Source organism: Ctenocephalides felis, unplaced genomic scaffold (genome assembly GCF_003426905.1).
Source record: "Ctenocephalides felis isolate EL2017-DRISC unplaced genomic scaffold, ASM342690v1 CF-g0.4_SCAFFOLD_01492, whole genome shotgun sequence".
NCBI classification, from domain to species: domain Eukaryota; kingdom Metazoa; phylum Arthropoda; class Insecta; order Siphonaptera; family Pulicidae; genus Ctenocephalides; species Ctenocephalides felis.
The window spans coordinates 54,587,734-54,615,205 of record NW_020537646.1 but is presented as its reverse complement, the minus strand read 5'-3'; the positions used below and the strand labels follow the sequence as shown (position 1 = coordinate 54,615,205).

The 27,472-nt window shown below is 30.9% G+C and overlaps 1 protein-coding gene across 2 annotated transcripts in view; it reads right to left on the bottom strand.

The window, feature by feature from the left end:
- Nucleotides 1–27,472, bottom strand: part of LOC113371646 (T-complex protein 11-like protein 1) — a 186,107-nt gene that overhangs the window by 103,661 nt on the left and 54,974 nt on the right. For both annotated transcript variants that reach the window (XM_026612292.1, XM_026612291.1), the window contains one exon: nucleotides 8,995–9,229. In XM_026612292.1, the coding sequence (XP_026468077.1) occupies nucleotides 8,995–9,229 (235 nt within the window). The remainder of the gene's footprint in view (nucleotides 1–8,994; nucleotides 9,230–27,472) is intronic.

Below are 27,472 nucleotides of genomic sequence, written 5' to 3'. Positions count from 1 at the left end.
GACGAAAAGTTTAACACTTTTTACCAAATTACAAAGAAACGGCACGGCCGATCGTCACTCAAAACTGAGATATGATAATCCTCATCGAGATACATCCGAATGGTTTTTAAATTTCTGAAATTGGTTCAGGCGTTTTTGAGCAAACGTCGATGAAAGGTCTAATTTTGACAAATGCCAAAAAAACGATACCAATTTTTGCAGCGAATTTTTAAAGCTAAACAAGTTGTCGTAGGGTGGTAATATTTTAGTATGATCTAGAAGACCATGGCATCTAACGTCAAAAAAATAAAAATAAAAATCGTCGAAAAAAATTTTTATAGTGCGTTATTACAAGCAAACGGCTTGGCCGATCTCTGCCAAAAACTAATCAGCACGATTTCTAACCAATATCGATCGAACGGTGTTTGAATTTTCAGAATCGATTCAGAATTGCGGGCTGAAACGTGGACGAAGAATTTTTTACTTTTCTGCTATTTATAAAGAAACTGCTTGGTCGATGGTCGCACAAAACTGACAAACAATAGTCCTCATCGAGATACATCGAATGGCTTTTAAACTTTTGAAATAGGTCCAGCCGTTTTTGAGAAAACGTCGATTTACGGCAAAAAAATCCATTCACACACACACACACACATACTTTTTCCACATTTGGTCTTAAGGCAAATTCATAATGGCTGGAATCGTCGAGAAAACATAAAATTAGCGAATCGGATTTTTTTATGAAAACAAACTTTTCCTTCGGGAAGTTAAAAAGATATTTAAAACAAATATAAAACTAGTGGTGGGTATGGCATCGTGCCTTAAGACAAATTGCTGGAACTTCCCGTACCGTAACGAAATGTTCGAGGAATATTAAATGTTTTCAAATAGATTATTATAAAAAAATACTGTAACATTGTCTAATATTTATAAGAATTATATAAACTGAATTGCAAAGTTGAAAATATTTGTTTAAAGTATATTAGAACTTAAGTCAAAATTACAATTAAAATCAGAATTATTTTCTATATACAAAAAAAATATATTTCAAAAAAAAAAATTGAAAAAAAATTGAAACAATTTTCTTTTTCCAAAAGCAATTATTTTGTTAAAACAAGCAGAAAGTTTTTTGAATCTTTCAAATCGGACGCTTAGTTCACTCAAAAACTGACATTTTTTGCACATTTACCTCTGTATCTCCAAAACCGCTAGACCTGCCTCTGCCAAAAACTAATCACCAATTCTCCCCGTTATTACGAATTGAATGTTTTTGGATCATTCAAATCAGATGCTCCGATCTCTCAAAAACTCGATTTCTATTTTATGCACTCTTTGTCCCGTGTCTCCGAAACGGATGGACCTGCCCTTGCCAAAAACTAATCAGCACATCTCCCTATCAATAGGAATCGAATGTTTTTTGAACCATTCAAATCAGTTGATCCGTGTGCCCGAAAACAAGGACGAAATTTTTTATCCATACATACATACACACACACACACATTCATTTTTTCTGAGGTATGCCAAAATCTTCGGAACCTTCAAAACGTCGAGAAATGTAAAAATTTCCAATTTCAATTTTTGGACGATTACAATAGCTTACCCTACGGGAAGTTAAAAAAGTTATATAAAGTTATAGTCATTTTTATTAAAAGTAATGTTCCGTTCGGAGAAAATCATATCTAGTACTTTATTAGATCTGCCACTAGTATAAACTTACAACATCATTCATGATAAAACTAAAATAAATTCTAGTTATGTCGAGAAACACTTCTTACAAAATATGAGAAATCAGCAGCCAATTAATCAATCATTCGACGTTGACATGGATTTAGATACGACAAAATCTATATGCATCCAAAAACAAATTTCAATGTCTAACTGATAACTCTTCAGGACCTGAAGATTTAAGTCTTTCAAAGTGGAAAACGAAAATTCAAAATCGCACTGCTAAAACTGCAGCTAATGCTATTAATAGTAACACCAGTGAAAAAAATCAAGATAACAGTAGATTGCAAACAATGTCGCTTATCATTCTTCCAAGCAAGCTACATCATAGTAATTCTTTAAAAGATTTACAAAAATCCATTAAAGGACGTCTATTAATTAATTACAAAAATATTAATAACTGCATTCTTTCTGTGAATAATGAAAACGATTACGACTATATAGGAGTTATCTCTGAGAAAACTAAAGAAAACAATATTTCACAAATCCGAAAAAATGCGTAAAAAAGAAAATAGTGGCCAGGTGAAAACCTCCGTATATTAATATCAAATAAAATAAATATTACGTAATTCAAAAGAAACAAAATTAAATAAATAATGCCATTCAAATGACAAAATCAATTAGCAAAGTTAAACATTGCTTACCGGTGCATATAATTATTACTGAAAATTCAGAAAACTTAGGAAAAATTAAATCCTTGCCCCATATAATGGGCTACAAAGTTAAAAGAAAAAAAAAATTAGCAATTCAAACAATATTATATAATGTTATAGGTGCCTAAATTTTGGCCACACTTCAACATTCTGCAGCCTCATCTACAGGTGTGTTAATTGTACTGCTCGCCATCACCCTGGATAAGACAGAAACGGAGAAGCCTATGAGTGTAAATTTTGGGATGGATCATCCGGCCAACCTGCAATATATAATGGAGGTACAATATCATTGTTATACAATATGAGTGCATTAGGGCTTTCATTAGGCACCGCAGCTCATGATAATGCTCAGAAAGAGAACGCAGAGTGTGTTATGATCTCTGACGCGAGAGCGCTAGGGAGCACGCGCGAAAAAAGAATGGCTCGACGACAACACCAGCTGGACTTACTAGAAGCTGAGGATCCTACACAAGGTCCCTATTATGGCCCTGACATCGATGATACCATGAAAGTTTAAAAAAACAGAACATACCTATGTGTAAACTACTTCTGAAACTTTAACACGTTCGCACCGGCGCGGGTCACCGGTGACCCACACTAAACTGTCTCATCGGGCGGCGCGGGTCACCGGTGGCCCACACTAAACTGTCTCATCGGGCGGCGCGGGTCACCGGTGACCCACACTAAACTGTCATTAAAAACATTTATTTTTAATAATAATTATAATCAAAAATGTATCAGAACTATAAGTTTTGTTCAATAACAAACATAATAATACAGTATTATACAAAAAATTCAAATACGGTTAAAATAACATAAAATCTAATATTGTTTGAATGAACACTCGTTCTCTTCATTGATAAAATTAACAAAATCCTCGTCTGAAGAGGAAGAAACTATTCGTAATCTTGCCACTTTTCTTTTCTTGCTTCTAATTATAGATTCATCCGAATCACTTATTTCCATATCTATGTTATCCATTTTTTATAAGGGTAAAAATTAAAAAAACATTCTAATCACCTTTCTAATTATATTTACTGTCGGAAATTTGTGGTCAGAATGAAAAAAACGGCACAAGTTACAAAACTTGCACAATAAGATCTCACTGTACTGCAGAGCAACAAACAAGGCGTATGCAGGTCTGAATAGGCAATAATCACGCGCCGCCAGATGAAGCGCGATGTTCATTTCAGCGCCGCCTCATAACAAAACAAACGAAAATCGGCCCCGGCGTGAACGTGTTAAACGTTTATCTCAAAACTGTCATTTCAGAGTCGGTGAGCAAGATATCTCAGAGATGGCTCAACTAATCGGGCTGAAATTTTAACACAATCATTTTAGATACATTCTTCAGGTATTGAACAAAGGAATAAGATGAAAAAAAAATTTACTATATTTTTTTTTTGACAATTTACAGAAAAAAATTTTATCGAGAACAAATTTTTTTTTTCAAATTACCGCCATTTTGTCAAAAATAAAAATGTTGTTTATTCCTTCGTTAAATACCTGCATTTATCTATCTTTTAAACGAATTCACTTTTTTTTAGTTCAAATGATCTAAGCTGACGAAATCGTGCTCACCGCCGAACGCCTTTTTATGGAGGACGTTCGAAAAATCATCTGCAGAGGCGGTGCACATCAATATTTTGACACGAGTAATACACAATTATATTCATCAAGGTATGCTCTTTCAGAATTACTAATACTAGTGCTTAATAAATAAAAGCTGTGTTCACAAAAAAATTGTAAAAAAACGTTATTTAGCCTCACAACTGCGTAAAACCTCTTAATCAGACTAAAACTATTGCCAGTGCTGTTTGCTTTCCGAATAACAAGTTAATAGTTGAGAATCTAAATAAAAATTTAAATTTAAATGATAACATTATATTAGCTGGAGATTTTAATGCGCGCCAAAAACATGGAATTGCGCTAATAATAATTCGAATGGAAGGATACGTCATAACTTTCCTATAAACAATCATAACGAACAAAACACTTCATTAATCTTTTTTCCTAGCTCATTGGCAAAAAGAAAACTGACTATCGTTTAGAACTTCAAAAAATTATTATTAATGATATAAAATATGAAAATAAAAATCTAATGCAATTGGTGATACCTTCGAAAGCTTACGCAAACAAAACTTCGACATTGGTCATCCGCTCTTTTCAAATCATGTTGAGTCCTCAGCAAGATCTTTCTTACAACCAAATTTTATAGATCATTCTAACATATCTTATGCAATAGGCATAGATGGCATTCCAAACATAGTTTTATAATCTATATATATAAAAGAGGATCGCTTAAGTAGCAACACTTATAACTCACGAACGGCTGAACCGATTTAGATGAAATTTGGCAGGGAGGTAGTTTAGAGCCAGGAGAAACACATAGGATACTTTTCATCCTGTTTTTCATTCTAATTCATTATATATATATATATATATATATATATATATACTAATGAAAATTCTAAATATACTAGCTAACCCGGCCACGCGTTGCTGTGGCTCAGTAATCTATTGCTGGCAGGGAGGTAGTTTAGAGCCAGGAGAAACATATGAAATACTTTTCATCCCGTTTTTTATTCTAATTCTGAATTATTTACCTATAAACTATCTATGTAGTTTATTCAATCTATGATACTATCAATGATTTCATCCATGACATTTACCTTCGATTGTCAACTGTCATTCGGTGTTTCTGTCATTGATGTTAACCTCTACTACCTCATGTTAAATATAGTGAATGAATATTAGTTCTTGGTTCTATATATAAGGTGAAGTGAAGTTTAATTAATAATGCCGCGACCAAGCCGATCGAATCTTTCCCAACAAAGCCGTAATGCAAGAAGAATGCGAAATATTGCAAATGCAAGAACTGAAGAAGAGCATTACATACATTTACATTTACATGTACATTTTGTCGAATAACTTATTCCCAGTTATAATTTCCCAGAATTCATCGAAGAATGGTTAGTTATATATGAAGGTACGGGGTTAAAAGTTCCAGGACCAAAGTGTCAAAAACCAGTAAAGCTAAAGCATTGTTTAACAACATTATTTGAAAGTGAAGGGAATAAGGTGTATAACCAGCTATAACCTTGATTCTTATGACTTTGATATTGGGAGATAAACGGTCATCTTTGAAAATCCATAGTAAAAGTAATTTCTTCTGTTGGTACTTTTTTAACATTAGTTAAAAATGTAATTATTTTGTAAAATACCTTTAAAATTAAAATAAGACATTAAACCTGTTTGCCATCTGGCCGTTCCAAGCCTATAGGGTAAAAAGGTCTAGATAACAAATATTTGAAAGACAGAAAAAAGCACATTTTTACAATGATGAAGTAGCTGGTAGTTTACTGAACGTAGTAAGATAATTGTTTGTTTGAAATGTGTCATTTGTTGTGATAAAATTGATTTGATTTTCATAATAAAATTTATATTTCCTCAAACTCAAATTGGACCTTTGTGCCTTGCCCTACTCTACGTATATACTTTTTATTAAATTTACTTTAATTCAAGGTATGTTACTTGAAACTTTTTAAAAAGCAGGTCAGAGCAGTTATATCTAATTCATTTTCTATCTCTCCTCGCAGAAATTTGAAAAATTTGTATAAGCTCAGTAGTATTATTTACAATTATACACAAAATCCAGAATCCAGAAGAATCTGAAAAGCTTAAAATGTAATCAATAAGTTGAAATACCAAAAAAGACTTGGATTGGATTATACCATGATTTCTATAGAAAGTGTATAAAGCTTCCAGTTTGATTGTATTGACAAAACATAGACAAACTAATGGGGTTTATTGTTTTGAAAATACCTCATTGTATATAGCATTCAAACAACACATCCTTATACACTTATAGTATTAATATTTTTGATTCTCTAGAAATTGTTTAGAATATACCTTACTTGGCAAAACAACGTTTGCCGGGTCAGCTAGTATTTTAATAAAGAAGCAGTAAACAAAATAGTAAATGGTATTCTTAAATTGAGCTACTTTCCTACCATTTGGAAGACTTCAACCGTTGTACCAAATAAAAACCCAATAAAAACTCTGACCTACCCGATAGTTATCGCTCAATAAGTTTATTAAGTAATGTGAGTAAAATTGTTGAAAAGATTTTATGTTAGGCTGCTAGAATTCTCAAATAATAACAAAATTATTCCTAATAAATAATATGGCTTCAGAGACAAACATTCAACTATACATCCGTTATACCAAATCAATTCAGTTATCATTTATAACTGAAAACACAATACAAACAAAATACTGGAATGCGAATGCTAGATATCGAAAAAGCATTCCATACGGCATGGATTAGTGGGCCTATATCCAAGCTGATCAAATTTAAATTCCCAAATTTTCATTTATACAATTAATAGTTATTCGAATAATAGGCAATTTAAAGTCAATATGAATAACAGATTTTCATCGTTAAGGTATATAACAGCTCGTGTCACCCAAGGAAGTATAGTTGGCCCAATCCTTTTCAATATTTATATTTTCGATAAGCCAAATACTAATCATACTTATTTATTAATATTTGCTGATATAGCTATATTCACATCAGCTAAAACAAATAACACCATTATAATAAGAATTGATAATCATGCCTTAAAAATACAAACTTCTGTAGAAAATGGATAATGACAATTAACAATTCAATAATTGAAGCCTTTCTATTTAACAAACGAAGCAAAAACATTACACCTCTTTCAAACGTAATCATCAACCATTATTTTATTCCCTGGAAAACCAATATGAAGTATCTCGAAATTCCACTTGACAGAGAGCTTAACTTTACAGAACACATAATCACAAAAATTAAACAATAAACTTTTCTTCCTTCACTTCAAACTGATAACGGGTTAAATTTTCATAATAAGAAAAAAAATCTATATTACAATGATTCGTTTGCAGCTATATGGATGCCCTGTTTGATGTACAACCTTTTAACATAATATCAAAAAAGTACAAATTTTTCAAAATAAAATGCTAAGGCTGATTCCTGGAGAAAAAAGAGACCCAGTAACGCACAACCTCACTTCCAACAAAATAATTCACGAATCAAAGACTGCATTATGAAGTCACTTAACAATTTCTAGAAAGGAGCATTGATAGTGATAATATCAACGTTAAAATGATTGATAAAATAACTGAAGATATGCTTTGGTACAATAATTACCAATTAGCTTCATAATTAACCAATAATTTATCTTTTTAATTTCCATCATGTTGAATGATTTATTACTCCCTATTTAACTTGCTCATCCTTACTTTACTGTCTTTAATTTAATATTTTAATACAAATATTTATGTTTTTTTTTATAGAATTTGTCCATTATTTTCAATATCATATATTTATTAATTCCAGTATTATATAGTATGTTGTGTAATTTGAATGATTATATTGATATCAATTGGATAGGTGTGTAATTTGTTATTATTATATTTACTTATAATAGACAAATGAAGTTTAACACGAAAAAAAAACACAATGCATATATTATTTGCTTTTAGTATACGTGTCTCATTTATTTAATTATTATATTTAAACCATTGTTGTTCAGAATACCATGCTAGTTTTAATCAAAATCGCTGGAGAATGCACCCTGGATGAATGGATGAATTAAAACTTGATAATTCGGTGAATTTTTATTATGTGAAACCTAATACTGTCAACCCTCCGTTAACACGGCACTCTGTAAACACGATTTCTTAACTACATGGAGCAAAAACTCCATATAACACTAGTCTCGCTCGACAAGCGCTAGTTCAGTCTGCGCAATCTATGGAAGTTTTAATACAGGTTTTATTATAGACTATTTTAACTTTTACAATATATTTATATAAACATGCCATGTAATAGTTGTGTACGACATCAGATTAATTAGTGATATCGCTTTTTCACACAAAATTAGTCTTTGTAAAAAAAATTCAGCTTGAGATACTTTTTGCTAGTAAACAATTTTTTTAGTTTAACTTTTGTTTGAATCTTTTATCTTTTCCTAATACAAACCCTTGAATTCAATAAAAACTATTCCTTTTTTTATTTTTTTTTTTCATTGGTAATTGCTTTAACATTTAACCACTTAAAATTCTTACTATCAATCATTTTAAAGTCTACATCATTTTTATATTTAGTATTCATCGAAATTAGAACGCTTACCGATTCGACTATGCACGCCTTCCACAATTTGTAATCAAATTTCAAACTTATAATATCTTTTACGCCTTGGTCTCCATAGAAGCAATAAGAATGGTAAACTTGTTATAATTTTGAGTCTCTCATAGCACGGGTCCCATACAACGCTATAGAAAGTTTCCATAGAACGCACTAAAAATTAGCCTGGATTCTATGTTAAATCCGAGATTTTTATAATAATTGAAGCACGGTTCCCATACTATACGATAAGCACCTGCCGCGTTAACGGAGGATTGACTATATATAATAAACGTGAAATATATTCATTTTAAATAAATTATAACATATAATAAGTATTTATTTCAAAGTTTCATGAGATATCGCCGAAATAAGTTTTATTCTAAATCATTGCAGCAATAAACTTTGTAGTTTTCCACCAGCAGTAATAATATTTATACTATATAAATTTAGCGTTAACCCACCTTAAAATCTAATACACCTGCTGTAGCTTGTTGTCTTATAACATCAGAATCGAGAACTTCATTAATACTCTGAATCAATTTCTTCTGGTGAGGTAACACAGCATTTGAAAGACCAATTTTTACATCTTCTAAAAGTCTCAAAGCTTGATCATAACAAGGAGGTGTCATCTCTAGCTCTGATCGGAGAATATCCCAAAATGCTCGTTTGATAGTGTCGGTTATGGCCTTTTCAAGGCTGTAAGTAATAAGCCAAAATGTAACAATTTGTTATTTTATCAAAACATAAAAACGTTTCACGTTATATATGAAATTCTTCTGTAATGATGTATGAAAAGATACTCCTCCTAAACGATTATTCGGATTTTGATAAATTTTTTTGAAGTTTGTTAAGAGAAATTTAAAGGATGTAAATAATTATAAAAATATAGTAATATTGTAGAAAAAAATCAAAAAAATTGCAAGAAACGACATATTTCTGTTTGACATTGGAAATTTAGTTTGACAAATAAGAACTGTCATCTGCAGAAATTTTAATTCACTTATGGGCCAATTAGACAATAGTAGAATAATATGATTATGAATGATTATGAATAAGAAAAATGTAATATCTACTAATTGCCTAAACGCGGCTGATATGTGCCAGAAATTAATATAATATAATATACAGTACATGTATGGCAGATCAAATTATATAATTCAATTTGACAGATTATTATTTTTAAGCTAATGCAGTCGTGTTTTGCCTTACCTAACTAAATCACAATACAAACAAATTTACTTATACAAAAAATTAGTTTTATTATTTCAGAAATTCATTTGTTTGGCATTGGATACAGAATATTTACTCTAGTCAATGCAGCGTTTTAGTTCTGAATTTTTTACTGTGCTCCAATTTGCATGAAATTTTGGAACTATGTTCATCTTACTCCCAAGTTCAAAAATGAAAATAATTTAGACTCCGCCGCCACTTCTTGGTAGGATTGCCCCCTTCTCAGAGGTGTAATTTTATTTTTTCCAAAATAACGTCGGATATCGATAAAAGAACTAAATAAAAAAATCTTGGTACTACACCCAAAAAAATTTACACAAAATGTGTACACATTATTAAAATCTCTATAAAATATCTGATGTGCATATGTCCAATATACATTTTTGACCGCCAAATGACATTTTTTTTACTTTATTTATTGAGAGTCCATAACCGATGGACCTGCCTTCCCAAAAAATTAATCAGTTCTTCATCTTATCAATACAAGTAAAACGTTTTTTAAATTATTAAAATCGGACGCTCCGTTCTTTTAAAAACTGAGTTACCGTTTTTTGGCACTTTTTGCCCCGTATCTTGGGAACGGCTAAACCTGCCTTCGTCTAAAACTAATCAGTACGTCTCATTATCAATATGAATCGAATGTTTTTTAAATTATTCAAATAGGTTACTCTATACTGTCGAAAATATCAAGGACATTTGTTTGAACCATATACGTAAATTTCATAATTAAAAATTTTGATACGGAACCCAAAAAAAATTACACAAATTGTGTACACATTATTAAAATTTCTATAAAATATCTCATTTCTCACGTCAGAAATTAAATATTTTGTCGTAAAAAGTTATAATAGTTCTATCAGTTTTAGTAAGTTACTTATAAGTCAGTGAGCTGAGTGAACCTCGCCTCTGAGTGCAGGTAAATTTTTTGTTAAAATGTTCCCCATCAGAGGAGACATAGTGTCAAACAATGCAGCTGTTGATACAATCAGTGCATCAAATATTTTGAACACAGCGCTATGCCCAGGTTTATCAGAGGTAGCTCAAAACCAGCTAGCAAGCTCAGGCGACGACGTAAATAGTAAAGGAGAACCAATGGCTGAACTGTCAAAAACAATTTCAGAAAACGTCATTTTACGACGTAACGAGTCATTGAAGAGCCTTGAAAAACTGATAAATGACCTTCACATGTTGGTCAAATCAAAGTCAAACATACATAAAGAGGTGAAGATAAAAACAGGCAACTTAGCGGCTGTAATTAAAAGATTTATTGATTTAGACCACCAAATGATAGAGGAAATAGGCCGAACCACGAAAGATACGAAAGTAATGATAAATGAGGTGCAAAGTGGTGAAATAGCGCCTATAGAAGAAGGCGTACGGCAGGGCACAAGCGAAGCCTCAAGAAACCGAAACTCTCAAAATATAAGAATTAGTCAGGTTAATGAGAAAAATGGTTTACCTAGACGTCACTCAATCATAGAAATATGTAACGAAGAACAAATCGAGGTAAATGACTGGCATAAAGTTCAGCCGAGGAAACAGAAAAAAAAGTAAGCAAGGGTACATCTGTCAGAACAGGACTCTAACCATAAAATGATAAAGAATCATAGAATTTTTCCACAACAAAATGCCTTATTGATCCGGCCTACCAAAAAAGTTAATTATTCTGGAATCTTACGTCGTATCAAACATGATGTCCCTGATGACCAGGTGAATACGACAGTAGACAAAATAAATAAAACCAGAAATGGAGACTTGTTGATAGCCATTTCCAAGAAAAGTGCGGACAAAGGCCAAGCCCTACAACATATTATTGCAGGTGTGTTAAAGGATGAGGCCGAAGTTATCTATAAGGGGCACCAAGAAACTATAGAAATAAGGGATATTGATGATGAAGCCTCAAAAATTGATATCCAGTCAGCACTACAAAAAGCAACCAAAACAAAAGCAGCAGAAGCAATTAAGATTCGTGAGGCATACAGAGGTACTCAGATTGCTACAATAGCTCTACCAGCGCAAATTGTACATGATCTGCTCAGAGCAAGTAGCAAAATACGAATTGGATGGGCCAACTGTCGAATTAAAACCATCAAGAAACCAATCCGGTGCTTTAAATGCTGGCTATTTGGACATTATGGATCACAGTGCAAGAGCGAAGTGAATCGGACCAATCTATGCATTAGATGTGGACAAGAAAGTCACAAAATAGCAAACTGTATAAATGCAGCAAAATGTACACTATGCGCTGGAAATGGAAACTCTGAAAATGTTGCACATCATGCCGGCACTCACAGATGTCCTGTATATAGGGAGGCCATGGAGAAAATATTGAACGCAAAAGCATGAAGATAATGCAGCTAAACATGAATCATTGTGAGGCTGCACACGACTTGCTTATGCAGACGGTAAGATATATGAAAATTGATATTGCCCTCTTGTCAGAACCTTACAAACAACTAACTGTGGCCATGGGAAACGGACAGTACCACGAAAGCTGTTATTAGGTCCTGTGGTAAATTTTGTTTCCAGAATGCTGTTAACAATAGCAACGCTAGATTTGTAGCAGCATCATTAGATGACATACATTTATACAGCTGTTACGCTCCACCTAGTCTTTCTTCGCCAGATTTGGTTGATTTCTTAGATCGTCTAGTAGAGGTGCAAAACGACACCACCCCGTAGCGATAGCCGGCGACTTCAACGCATAGGCGGTAGACTGGGGAAGTAGAAAGACTAATGCAAGAGGTAAAGCACTTTTAGAAGCCTTTAATGCACTTGATGTTGTTTTACTAAATAGCGGTAATAAGCCAACCTTTGTCAAGAGCTGTGCAAGCTCAATAATAGACCTTACTTTTGTTAGCAATAGCCTCGTCAGAGGAAATTGCGATTGGGAGGTATTAGATATCTACACTGCTAGTGACCACAATGCAATCACCTAGGAAATATCAACGAATAGAAACATTAGAAGACATGTATAGATATCTAAAGCTATTGGGTGGAAAATAAAATCTTTTGATGAAAGCGCCATGAGAGTTGCCTTAAATTGCAAACCTATAATTTCAGAATACGCAGATGAGCATACTAGAGAGCTGATGGAGAGAATAACTGAAGCCTGTGATATCAGTACGACTCGTAAGCATGGCATAAATCAAAGGCAATATGTGCACTGGTAGACTGAAGAAATCAGCTCTCTTCGTAAAGTGTGCCAAAAGAAAAGAAGGAAATCTCACCGAGGATATAGTCTCACAAATTCTGCACAACTGGTAGTGGAATATAAACAGGCACGCAAGTTAGGTGCTGGAAAGAACTTCTGGATGAAGTCGAGGAAAACCCATGATGAAAGCTTTATAAGATTTGTTTGATTTTTATTTATATTGTTCATTAGATATACGGTTAATTTTTTTTTCATATAATTTTACAAATTCGTCGGTTTATTTACTATTCTTTAACTTATTCAGTTATTGCAATAGTCTAAAAATCGAAATTGAAATTTTTTGCATACATCAGACGAAAATGGATATATGTGTTTGTATGTGTCGATAAAATTTTTCATCGACGATTCTGAGCGTACGGAACAACCGATTTTAATGATTAAAAAAACAATCGATTCCTATTGATAAGAAATGGTCGTCCAATTCATAAGCTCTTATATTTTGTTTATAAAATAGGAATAATAAAAGTTACAGATTTATAATAATTTAATTGAAAACATTTAACATTTCTCGAATATTTTCTTATGGTACGGGATGTTCCAGCAATTTGCCTTAAGGCATGATGCTAAACACCACTAGTTTTTTTTGTATTTGTGCTAATGTGCTTAGTTTGAGTTTATGTTATTTTTATTTATTTTCTTAATGACTTTGTTTCGCATAAAATTTCATTCTCCGAATAATTTGCGTTGTTTATGTTGTATAAAGTTTCTAATGCGCTCGATACACAAGCACCGATTTCGTTGAACCAGGTCCCGTTGAACTAATTTATCAAACCAGTGGTGCATGGCATCGTGCCTTAAGGCAAATTGCTGAAATTTCCCGTACCAAAAATTATTTTTTTTTAGAAAATTTCAACATTATTAGAAAAGTTGAAATTTTTGAGAATTTTGAAATTATTGAAATTATTGAAAAATTTTAAATTTTTTTCATTCCTTGATATTTTTAAAATTTTGAAAAATTTTAACTTTTTTTCTCAAAGCAATCGTGCTGCGTGACTTTTTTAGATACTAAGTGTGACAAATTCGATCTTCGCTAAGAGTTCTGATGAATCTATGATGCCGTTCACAATATTGAGAAAAAAAAAATCCAAGATTTTTCTCCGGGCTGTAAAGTTGTCACTTTCGTTTAAGATTAATTCAGTCACTTTGTTCAGACTATTGAGTAATTCAGTGCACGGAGACCAAACTATTGAAAAATAATCTAGAATAATCTCTAGATTAACGAAGAACGTTTCGAGTTTGTGAAAATCATTGCTACACATAGTGATGAAGCTAGGAAGGCTTGGAGAGTGAATTTATCAATGTGTTCAGTGAAGAAAAAGTTTATTAGCTATGATGATCCCTAGAATTTTTATTATCGTTACTGCGTTAATATTCTGATCTCCCTAAAAGTAAGTATAAAGACGATAATTGCGGGATCTGTTTGAATTAAATTTTAATTTATTATTTTGGAACCATGTAATGAACTCACGATATCTTCTTGCAGAGTTGTTACGTCGTTTCCACTTGATGATCTTTTTTTAAATCTTCAAATCCTCTGCATATAGCAAGTAATCGGATTTGAAGTTTATACCCTAGTAGAAATGAATATGAGCTGAATATGTTTTTTACGAAAGCTAAATATTGTTTCCCAATATTGAGCCCATATGATTTTGTTAACATTCGGCCATATTCCGCTCATATTCGGAATGAGGGACGAATGCGGGAATATGATATTTAGCTTATATGATTTGCTTAACATTTTTCCATATTACGCCCATATTCCGTATATGAGGAGAATATGTAGAAATAATATTTACACCATATTGAAAAACATATATAAACCATATTCAAAATTATTGACCCTATATTCTGAAATATTAAATATTATTGAATTAATATTGAACAAACACCATTAATAAAAAAAAATTATGTATTCTGAGTAAATATATACATTTTTTAAATAGTCAATATATTGAACTTTATCAATTTTATTACAATTTTCAAATCATTTTTCATGATTATAGGATATCTAGTATTTAAAATATATTTAGTATCTATAATATAACATTTTGTGCCATAATTAATTTTATTACAGTCTACATATTATTTTTCATAATTATAGGATATAAAATATTAAAAATATATTTAATATTTATGATATAACTTTTCCTGCCATAATTAATGTTTGTTTATGTATAAGTACTAATCATTTGAGATATTAAGAGTTCACTTGTCTGTTCACTTAATTTTCCATGTTAGTGAGGTTATAACAAATTATTATTTCATATTATACACTATTGATTCTATTATTCACTAAAATTTCACACACCAAGTTTCGTTTTTAATTTCACAAAATAATATTTTATCCACACATTAACTTTTATTAATTTTGTCTCAGTTTACACACTATTATTATTGTTTATTACTTAAGGATTTAACAAATTTCTGGAACAACGCTTCTAGAACTTTCTTCTGCAGTACCATGTGCAGTGAAGACGCGTTTCTATGTTGTGTGTTTGTCGAATTTCGCACACTGATGATTAATGTGCGGTTCCATCAAATATTTATATTTAATACAATAAAACTATGAGTTAATTAGCGTATATATATATATATATATATATATATATTATTTAATTGTTGAATTATTTGTTTATGCGGAAATAGATATCAGGCAGTACATCTTTTAAGACATTTTTCCAGCGTTTCTAATGACAGCTAGTTTTCACGTTCCTTCAAAAACATAATCTATAAATTATTAGTGATATATATATACTAGCTGACCCGACAGACTTCGTCCTGTCAAAAAAAATCTACCAAATCGGTTCTGATTTCTCTGTTGATCCTTTAAGGTTCTGTCTGAAGCCTCAAAAGATTTTGTATGTGCCATCGTGCATTCATCCCAAACAATCAATTAATATTGCTGCAAAACCTTAGCCATTGCAGAGTTCTTCGAAATGTTGCAAGGTGGAGTTTCATTGCTTTGCATATTTAATGGCAATTTTAGTGCTGAATGGGCTGTTCGACCACCTTCGAGTAAAGTTGCTGCGATTCCCTATGAAGCGAGTGCAATTTTGTTTTGTGAGCGAATTGTTGCTAATATTAATAAAATCAAAAAAGTTTTTCCTGTAGCACCAGGCGCATCTAAGAAGTAGATCCCCCCAGTTCCATAATTTGTTACTTTCATAAGAATATGAAATACATACCTCTGTTGTTCATTCAACAGTGGAAGATTTGTTTCGATTAATTCTTTCAAATTGCTGAGATCATACAATTTTTCTCGATGCAACTCTTGGTTAAAAGCATCATGCATTGAACGATTGGGCGCGGCCAGGCCTAAGTGAATTAATACTTTATTTGACATCATCAAGCACATGTCTTCAATTGAAATCAATGCTTCGTTGTAAATTTCTTTACTGATTTTCATATTTGGATTTCCCATTTTATTCCGTATTTATCACACATATAATCTTTGTACTTGATCCACAAATCAATTGGGTTTGATGGAAAGCCTGTGGATATGATTATAGAAAACAACGTTCGTATTTTATGAGCGTGTGAAGATATTACAGCATCACTGAGAATTTGATCCCAATGAGTGTCATTTTCTAGCAATTGTAAACGTTGGCGGGCTTCTCTGTAGGATCCACACAGTTCACCATCAACAGTTCGTAAATGTTGGAATGATGTTTGGCTACGTACATTGACTAATAGCAGTCGTAAATAAAAACATTCACCATGGCTTAGATGTACTGAATAAATTCGATCAATCGCACAAAACAAAAGCACACTCAGTAGAGTATAACAGAAAATGCAAGAAAAACACCAACGGCAAGGGCAACAAATGGACATTGACATTGATTGTTTTAATCTTATATGACTTGAAGTCAAATTCTTTAAAGCCATACCAATTTTATCGCCTGCCGAGAGTAAAACAAAAAAAATAATATCGAGAAGCCGACTACGATTATTTTTTTAGTTAGAAAAGGGCTGTTTTTAGGGATTTCCCGACGATTATTCGATTTTTTCTCGCCGTAAGAACCATCCTTGCACATAAACAAACATTTTAAAAAAAGAATTGGCCAAATTGGCCCAGGCGTTGTTGAGTTATGCGCTTACCAACACATTTTGCGATCCATTTTTATATATAGGATATATATATATATATATATATATATATATATATATATATATATATATATATGATTGATTTCTTGGAGGGCGTAACATCAAGTAAAAAATAAGTAAAGTAACGATTTTACGTTTCGACGTAAAATTCTACGTCATCATCAGTGGTTCTACAATTTAAAAAAAGAAAAAAAAACAGAAAGTAACGTTACAAATTGAATATACATAAGCAATAGTAAAAAGAAACGGTTTAACTAAAGAGACAGACTAATTATATCTAAGCCTTAAATTAAAAATTGCATAAAACATTACTTACTTGAATTTCTTCTATTATCACTAACAGATATTAATATAACTTGTAAAAATTAATAATTAGAAGCACTAACTGTCAGTAATTTCTTTTTTATAAAAAGAATAAAAGATAAAAAGTAATTAATAAATACAATATTATACATAAATACACGTGTATCCGAGGCCAGTGCCATACAGAATAATATTTTTGTAAGTGTCCGAGATGCGAAGTCAAAATTTTGAGAAAAAACAACCACATGTGCTCATGTTTGACCTAACGTGCAAGTGTGCGTGATAGTGTTGTGCAAACCGTGGTGTTAGGTATTCGATATAAATTGGGAAACATTATTTAGAACATATTGGTAATTTTCGCAGATGAAGCTGGAGTCCGTGCGTTTGTTTAAACAATTTTTAATCAAAAAAATATAGGCCGATTCTGAAAAACGCCTTTGTGAGACTTTCGATTCGTGATGAAGAACCTTTGCGTTATAAAAATTGAACGTGTGGTTATTTAGTTTTAAATGTTCTGTGATCATTGTTTGCCCTTGATTTTTGTTTTTTGAGTTATTATCGTGTTGCTTCAAACGTTTGATAAGGTTCTGTCCTGTTTCGCCAATATAGGTGGAATCACAGTCATTGCAATATATTTTATAGACCACATTGCATACTCGTTCTAAACTAGTGCGCGGCTTTAAATTTGAGAAGAGGGAGTTGAGCGTTAAATCGATGTTGCATACTAAACGAAGATTTGCGTTGTAAAAAAGTTTTTTTCCAGAAAATTAAATTTAAGTAATTAATTTTCAACACCCTCACACAAAATTCCTATCCCCCACATCTTATAAAATCCGTCACAAACAATAGACTCATTTTTTTAAAAAACAAAATAACTAACCCCAACCTGAGTTTAATTTCCACAATAGACAATAATTTTGAAGGAACTTTATCCGATGTGGAAAAAACTTTTTTACAACGCAAATCTTCGTTTAGTATGCAACATCGATTTAACGCTCAACTCCCTCTTCTCAAATTTAAAGCCGCGCACTAGTTTAGAACGAGTACCCAATGTGGTCTATAAAATATCTTGCAATGACTGTGATTCCACCTATATTGGCGAAACAGGACAGAACCTTATCAAACGTTTGAAACAACACGATAATAACTCAAAAAACAAAAATCAAGGGCAAACAATGATCACAGAACATTCAAAACTAAATAACCATACGTTAAATTTTTATAACGCAAAGGTTCTTCATCACGAATCGAAAGTCTCACAAAGGCGTTTTTCAGAATCGGCCTATATTTTTTTGAATAAAAATTGTTTAAACAAACTTACGGACTCCAGCTTCATCTGCGAATGAAGCGCTCAGCGCCTCCAAAAAATCAATCATACATTTCAACATCAAATTTAAACATTTTCAACATATATAGATACTAGCAAACCCGACGAACTCCGTTTCGCCACCAGATGGTTTCGTGAGAAAGATGAAGAAATTTTTTGTTTGTTTTATATTTGAAAAGGAAAAATTTGATCAGGAAAGAAAACCCGACTTATTTATATATATATATATATATATATATATATATATATAGAAGATAATCTATTTGCAATTATTTAAAACAATTGCAATTATTGATTATTTTTAATACTCGAATTTTTAATTACGGTGCGTGAAGTTCTAGCAATTTGCATTAGGGCACGATGCCAGGCAGCACTAATTTTCTTAGCTATAAACCTTGCGGAGCCCGAGACCTTTCCAACGAATGCAAAATTGTCGAAATCGGTTCGTGCGTTCTGGAGTTATTTCGTCAGGAAGGAAAACCCGATTTATTTTTATATATATAGAAGATAATCTATTTGCAATTATTTAAAACAATTATTGATTATTTTTAATACTCGAATTTTTAATTACGGTGCGTGAAGTTCCAGCAATTTGCATTAGGGCACGATGCCATGCACCACTAATTTTCTTAGCTATAAACCTTGCGGAGCCCGAGATCTTTCCAACGAATGCAAAATTGTCGAAATCGGTTCGTGCGTTCTGGAGTTATTTCGTCAGGAAGGAAAACCCGACTTACTTTTATATATATAGAAGATATATATATATATATATATATATATATATATATATATATATATATTAACAAAGTCTAATAATCGGGCATAACATCAATAAAAAATGTTTTTTATTGATGTTATGCCCGATTATTAGACTTTGTTAATACATATGTCAACATCAAATTCAGAATCATACAAATATATATATATATATATACAGGGCATGCGATGCATGCAAAAAATGCGGGCGCAAGCCTTAGGGGCGCCAAAACGGGTTTGGGAAATTAAATTTATAATATGATATTTATAATTTTTATATAAAATCTAGAATTAATTATTTAAAATCTAGAATACTTAGTAAATTATAATAAATAATTTAACTTAACTAGTGATACGGAGACACAAAAAGCATATTTATTTTCCAATGTGATATCAGTAGAAACAATTAACCGATTAATAATAATTCTACAAATTAGTAAGTAATAGCTCTGTTTATTGCTTAGTCTACTTATTCAATTTTTTCTTTGTTTGAAGTTACCGTGGAATCGAAAAAGAAATTATGTAGTGTTCAATCGTATCCATAATCGCAAACCTGCGAAAGATTAAATTAATTGTTGGGCATTATTGACGAAAAATTGCGAGCTGATTTAGTTGAATCGAAACTTATTAAAAAATATAAGCAAATTATAAAAAATGGGGAGACAGTGCTTAGAAAATGACTTGTTTATTACGAAAAATTGAATTGTAACTTTTGCTTTTGTTGCAAATGTTTGGCATCTGTTGAACTTTGAATGTTGAAGACATGCGTGGAACAAATATGAAAAATGGAAGCAAAATTTACTTTGAAACGAAAATCTTAAGGCTTGTTTTATACCTAGTAGTGTCCATACTCTAAATTTAATAATTATTAACTATACAGAAATAATACATATCAAATATAATAAGTTCTTTTTTAAATATTGTTCAAGAAATGTGTATTTTCTTTGCATTTTTTACTGATTTTTGACCAATACTTCTAAAATACGTTAAAAATTTATCTTTAAAACAACAAGCTGATACTCTGGATATGACGGCTCTTACGATCTCAATAAGGAGAAGTTTACGACGCAATTTTGGATATTGTAAATGATGAAAATCCAGCATGAAATACGAGTGTTATGTTTGAAAATTAAATGCTAGTTTTTTTTAAATATTAATATTGCACATACGTTAAAAATAATTGAAAATTTCAAAATACTTGATTATAAACAAATCCCGAGTCGCCTCGATTTTCTAAATAAATTTAAAATCAATATATTTTATACGCTTTTAGATTATATCTAATTTTTTGTGCACTAAATCCAGAATAATTAAAAATTAATTTATTTATTTCACTTAATATTTTTGTTAAATTAAAGTTATAGAATTTTAGAAATGCTTTTCAGAAATAGTATTTATTATTTTGATATCAAGATCTTTATATCAAAATAATAAATACTATTTCTGAAATGCTTTTCTTAAATTCTATAACTTTAATCTAACAAAAATATTAATTATTTTGCTATGGTAGTCGAACTTACATTCTTAACCAATTTACTACATATTGAATATTACTAAAATGTGAAATTATGACAGGAATTGTTTTATTTATTGATATCGATAATAATAAATAAATTTAAAATCAATATATTTTATACCCTTCTAGATTATATCTAATTTTTTGTGTTCTAAATCCAGAATAATTAAAAATTAATTTTTAAAAAATATGTAAATATTTATATAATTTTAATTATAAACTGTTAAAAAGGTGAAAATTAAAAGGGGGGGGGCGCTAGAAAAAAAGTCGCATGCGGGCGCTAAGGACCCCAGGGCCGGCCCTGTATATATATATATATATATATATATATATATATATATCTTATATATAAAATTCTTCTGTAACAATGTAAGTTTCATTAATCCTCCTAAACTATAATTCGGATTTTCATGAATCTTCCTGAAGTTTGTTCGGGAAATTTTCTAGAATGTTTTGATTCATAGAAATATAGTTAGATTGTAGAAATAAATGGAAAAAATTACAAAAAAACCGCTTATCATTGTTTGACCTTTAAAATATTTAAGGCATGGTTTGACATGTTTGACATGAAACTGTCATTTGCCAAACATTTCTATTCACTTATAGGCTAAGGCAATATTAAAATATAATAAATTCATGATTAAAAATAAAGAAAATGTAATGTCTACATTATTATTGTCGAAAAGCAGCTGAGATGTGCCAAAAATTAAATTAATATAAGATGCAAATAATATAACATGCGTCTGACAGTCTGCGCATGCGACTGATGCGCACGGCGAATCGTGTTCTCAACCGCTTTTGCTTGCAATAATTTTGTTTGCGCACTTTGCGAACAGATTCGCCGTACGAATTCGTGCAAAGGAGACGAGCCATAAGTGATTGCGCTCAAAAATATTCAATTTGCAGTCGTTTTGCCTTACTATACTAAGTCACAATACAAAAAAAAATATTTAGAAGTTTCATTGTGTCAAAAGTTCATATGTTTGTCATTGGGTACGGAATATTTACTCAATGGAGCGCTTTCGGTCTGAACTTTTTTTACTGTTTTCCAATTCGTTTGAAATTTTGGATGACATTTCTTTTCAGTGGTGTAATTTTACTTTTTTCAAAGTAACGTTGGGTATCGATAAAAGAACTAATTATAAGAGAAAAATGTTTAATAATGTTTTTCAAAAAAGCAAATACTTTTCAAGTAACTGGCTACTGAAAATTTGTTTCTTTTTTGCGTTTTTTATCGTTTTTTGCTAATATCTTCAAAAATATACATTTTAACGAAAATTATGTAATGAACAAAATTATATCAATAAAAATCCTAATAAATCGCTATTTTACAGAGTTCTAGGAACAATATTAAGTTAATTATGAAAATGGGTTTTTATAGTTCTCCAAATAAGCTTTAAAAGAAGTACTTCTGCGTGTAAAATGAGTGAGCTATCATGCAATTAAAAGACGCATACAATGTTTGTTTTTTCATTTAAATCAAATAGTTTATGAGTGCCATTTCCACCAAAATTAAAAATCATCGTTTTCCATCTAGAATTAACTTGGTTTGAGAGATCTTGATGGATTCTAGAAAATACCATAACATTAGTACAAACGATTTTCAAAAAACTCATGATTTCATAAAAAAATTCATTTAATAAAAACAATTTCTCATTATATCTCTGAAAGAATACGTATAAAAGTATATATATGAAAATTCACGGTATTTTTCAGACTAATTATTGCTTTATATTATTTTTTTGTTACACAAATATTGATAGAGTTCTAATTGTTTAAAGAGTGCGCGACTGTCCAACCGAAGTGTCTTTCGAGCCCTTTAACCCTTCGCCGTTTCAAAATAAGAGAAGTTACGGTAAAATTTATGATAGAAAAAGTTGTAGCTCATTTAATCACCATTAAAATAGTATATTACAAGTTATGATAAAATCAGAATTAAGAGAGTTATAATCCAATTAATGCGGGCGTGGTGACGAAATGCAAATTGTTTTCACTTCTGAACTTTATATTAAGATTAGCTGGGCATACGCTTTTTTCCTCTCCATTTACTGCAATAATTTTGTTGATAGTGGGATGAATAGAGCACATGTGAACAAAATTTGACAAATTAATTCACTTTAAATATAAACTTAAGTAATAATGTATATTGAATTATTAGTGTGAAAAATGTAATTTAGATATTAAAATACTAAAAGCCAGTTAAACTATGGTACGAAATTATACAAATTGTAGGCAACATTATTGAAGCAATTATTTTGGGTAGAAAAATCCAAGATGATATTGTACCTTGACCGCGCATGCTATATATTAATTTTTTCTGAATTTGTTATACTTTTTAAAAGATTTCTATTTTCAACCCATGTATCTACGCTATGGCAATAAATACATCACAAAGGAAGACGATGATTTTTAGTGTGATAAATTTGGAAAATCAATGTTTTAGCCGTGAATAAACAAAAAATCATTCATTTAAACATCCACATCTACAGGTATGTCTAAAAATATTGTATAGCCCTTAAATTCAATAAAATAAATTGAGCTATTGGAAATAAATTTGTTCTATAAATCGCAGTGTATAATTATTAATATATAATTTTATGGAACATATTTTAATATTTGTTAAAGGGATAATTAAAGTGTTAATTGTGGGAATTGAGAATAATCATTTTATTTGAAACAATACTACATTTAACATCCCTCATATATTGGTGTAAATAGTAACTCGAAAAACAATAATGATTATTTTTAACTGAACGGTATAAATATTAGTATAGAATATTAAAAAAACGTAGAGGTGGGTGCAGGACAACGTCTGTCGGGTCATCTAGTATATATATATATATATATATATATATATATATATATATCTTCATTGTTTATATGTATATTATATACTATATAATAAGCGGCGACGTTTTTATGCTAGGCTAGTGAGTCAAAAATAAGGGTCGCAATATCTGTCGAACATTTTACGATATGTAACAGTTTAAAAAAATTATAAATTTAATAATTTTGGTTAATAAATCGTTACCGAATTTGTATACATAACTGAATAACGGTATATATTTGGCCATAACTGATCGCAGCTGGGCTGAAAGAGAGCGCGGCACTTCTGCGAGTACCTGAAAGGGACAGACAATGCGTTGCAAGTCGGCGCCCGCACCCCTTGGGCACGCATACATGGACAAATATATTGTATACTAGCTGACGCGGCAAACGTTGTTTTGCTAAGTAATGTATATTCTAAACAATTTCTAGGGAATCAAATATATTAATACTTTGAGTGTATAAGGATGTGCTGTTTCAATGCTATAAACAATGAGGTATTATAAAAACAATAAATCCCATTAGTTTGTCTATATTTTGTCAACACAATCAAACTGGAAGTTTTCTACACTTTCTATAGAAAACATGATATAATCCAATCCAAGTCTTTTTCGATCTTTCGACTTATTGATTACGTTTCAAGATTTTTTCAGATTATTTTTGGATTCTGGATTATGTGTATAATTGTAAATAATACTACTGAACTTATACAAAATTTTCAAATTTCAGAGAAGAGATAAAAAATGAATTAAGTATTTCTTCTTTGTCCTGCTTTTTGAAAAGTTTTCAAGTAACATTCGATGAATTAAAGTAAATTTAATAATATATGTAGAGCAGGGAGAGGCACAAAGATCCGATTTGACTTTGAGCAAATATAAAGTGTATTGTGAAAACCATAACAATTATATCACAACAAATAACAAATTTCAAACGAACAATTAACTGACTACGTTCAGTAAAACTGCCTTCTACTTTATCACTGTAGAAATGTGCTTTTTATGTCTTTGAAAAATTTGTTATCTAGACCTTTTTACCCCATAGGTGGGGTAACTTGAAACGGCCAGGTGGCAAACAGGTTTGAAGTCTTATTTTAATTTTAAAGGATTTCACAAAATGATTACATTTTTAAGTAATGCTAAAATCTACCAACGGAAGAAAATACTTATATTATTTCAAAGATTACCGTTTATCTCCCTATAGCAAAGTCTTTAAATCAAGGTTATAGCTGGTTATACATCCTTTTTCCTCTACTTTCAAATATTGTTGTTAAACAATGCTTAAGTTTACTGATTTTTGAAACATCGGTGATGGACCTTTTTAACCCCGGACCTTCATCTATTCTTCGATAAATTCTAGGAAATTATAACTGGGAAAATGTTATTCGACAAAATGTTCATTTGATCGATACCAAATTTAGGTTCTGAATTTAAATAACATAAATAAAAAATAATATAACCTAGAAAATGTTTTATAAATACCAATGAGTAAATAATGTTACAAATGAGATCTTTCAGAGCTTCGTGTTTGAGAAAAATATGCCAAAAAGTGCATTTTCATATTAACATTACAAAAGAGTTGATATTTTGAGTTTCTAGTAACACTTGCGGCCCGTTTACTAACGTTTTTGTATGTAAATAAAACTACAAACAAAACTACTTGCTACAATTTAATCATAATTAAATAATATTCACGCAAAACATCCTATTAAACATAATCGAACATCATCTGTCAAAAACGTTTGACATTTCAAGTATTAGCCACTGTCCATTGTTTTATTTACGTTATGCTTCAACAAAAAAATTCAAATTAAAAATGTAAAGTTTCTACGCAATTTTGAAATAATATCTCACCTTTCCGACCATCTCTGGATTGGCACGAATTTTTCAAGACTAAGACTGGTCAAATCGGTTTAGCCGTTTTCGAGTTTTACTTGGACATTTGAAAGAGAGCTCCATTTTTATATATAAGACTAGCTGACCCGGCAAACGTTGTTTTGCTAAATAAGGTATATTCTAAACCATTTTTAGAGAATCAAAAATATTAATACTTTAAGTGCATAAGGATGTGTTGTTTGAATGCTGTATACAATTAGGTATTATAAAAACAATAAACCCCATTAGTTTGTCTATATTTTGTCAATATAATCAAACTGCAAGTTTTATACACTTTTTATAGAAAACATCGTATAATCCAATCCGAGTCTTTTTTGGTCTTTCGGCTTATTAATTACGTTTCAAGTTTTTCAGATTCTTTTTAGATTCTGAATTTTGTGTATAATTGTAAATAATACTACTGAGCTTATACAAAATTTTCAAATTTTTGCGAGGAGAGATAAAAAATGAATTAAGTATTTCTTCTTTGACCTGCTTTTTGAAAAGTTTCAAGTTACATTCGATAAATTAAAGTAAATTTAATAAAAAGTATATATGTAGAGCAGGGCGAGACACAAAGGTCCAATTTGACTTTGAGCAAATATAAACTATATTGTGAAAACCATAACAATTATATCACAACAAATAAGACATATCAAACGAACAATTATCTGACTACATTCAGTAAACTGACTTCTACTCCATCATTGTAGAAATGTGCTTTTTTGATGTCTTCCAAAAATTGGTTATCTAGACCTTTTTATCCTATATGCGGGGTAACTTGTAACGGGCAGGTGGCAAAAGGTTTAAAGCCTTATTATAATTTTAAAGGTATTTTACAAAATAATTACATTTTTAACTAATGCTAATACTACCAACGAAAGAAAATACTTTTATTATGGATTTTCAAAGATTACCGTTTATCTGCCCCCATTTCAAAGATTATCGTTTTCAAATCAAGTTTATAGCTGGTTATACATCTTTTTTCCTCTACTTTCAAATATTGTTGTTGAACAATGCTTAACTTTACTGATTTTTGGCACATCGGTGGTGGACCTTTTCAATCCCGGACCTTCATATATTACTATCTATTCTGCGATAATTTCTGGGAAATCATAACTGGAAAAATGTTATTCGACAAAATGTCCATTTGATCGATACCAAATTTAGGTTCTGAATTTAAATAAGATAAATAAAAAATAATATAGTCTAGAAAATGTTTTATAAATACCAATGAGTATATAATTATACAAATGAGATCTTTCAGAGCACCGTGTTTAAGAAAAATATGCCAAAAAGTGCATTTTCATATTAACATATCAAAAAAGTTTATATTTTGAGTCTCTAGTAACACTTGCGGCCCGTTTACTAACGTTTTTGTATATGAATAAAACTACAAACAAAACTACTTACTACACATCTATCATAAATAAATAATATTCGCGTAAAACATCCTATTAAACGTAATTGAACATCATCTGTCAAAAGCGATATAAACAAGGCTTACCAAAACAAGAACTACTGTTCAGCTGTTTTCCTCGATATTAGTCAGGCATTTGATAAGGTGTGGCATCCCGGCCTACTTTACAAAATAAAAAATGCATTGCCGATTGATATATACCTAATAATAAAGTCCTACCTGGAAGGTAGAACATTCTTTGTTAGTGTAAGGGGTGAAACATCTTCATTACATCCTGTCAGATCGGGTGTGCCTCAAGGTAGTGTCATTGGACCACTATTATACCTCATATACACTGCGGACCTACCACAGAAAGAAGACATTTTGACA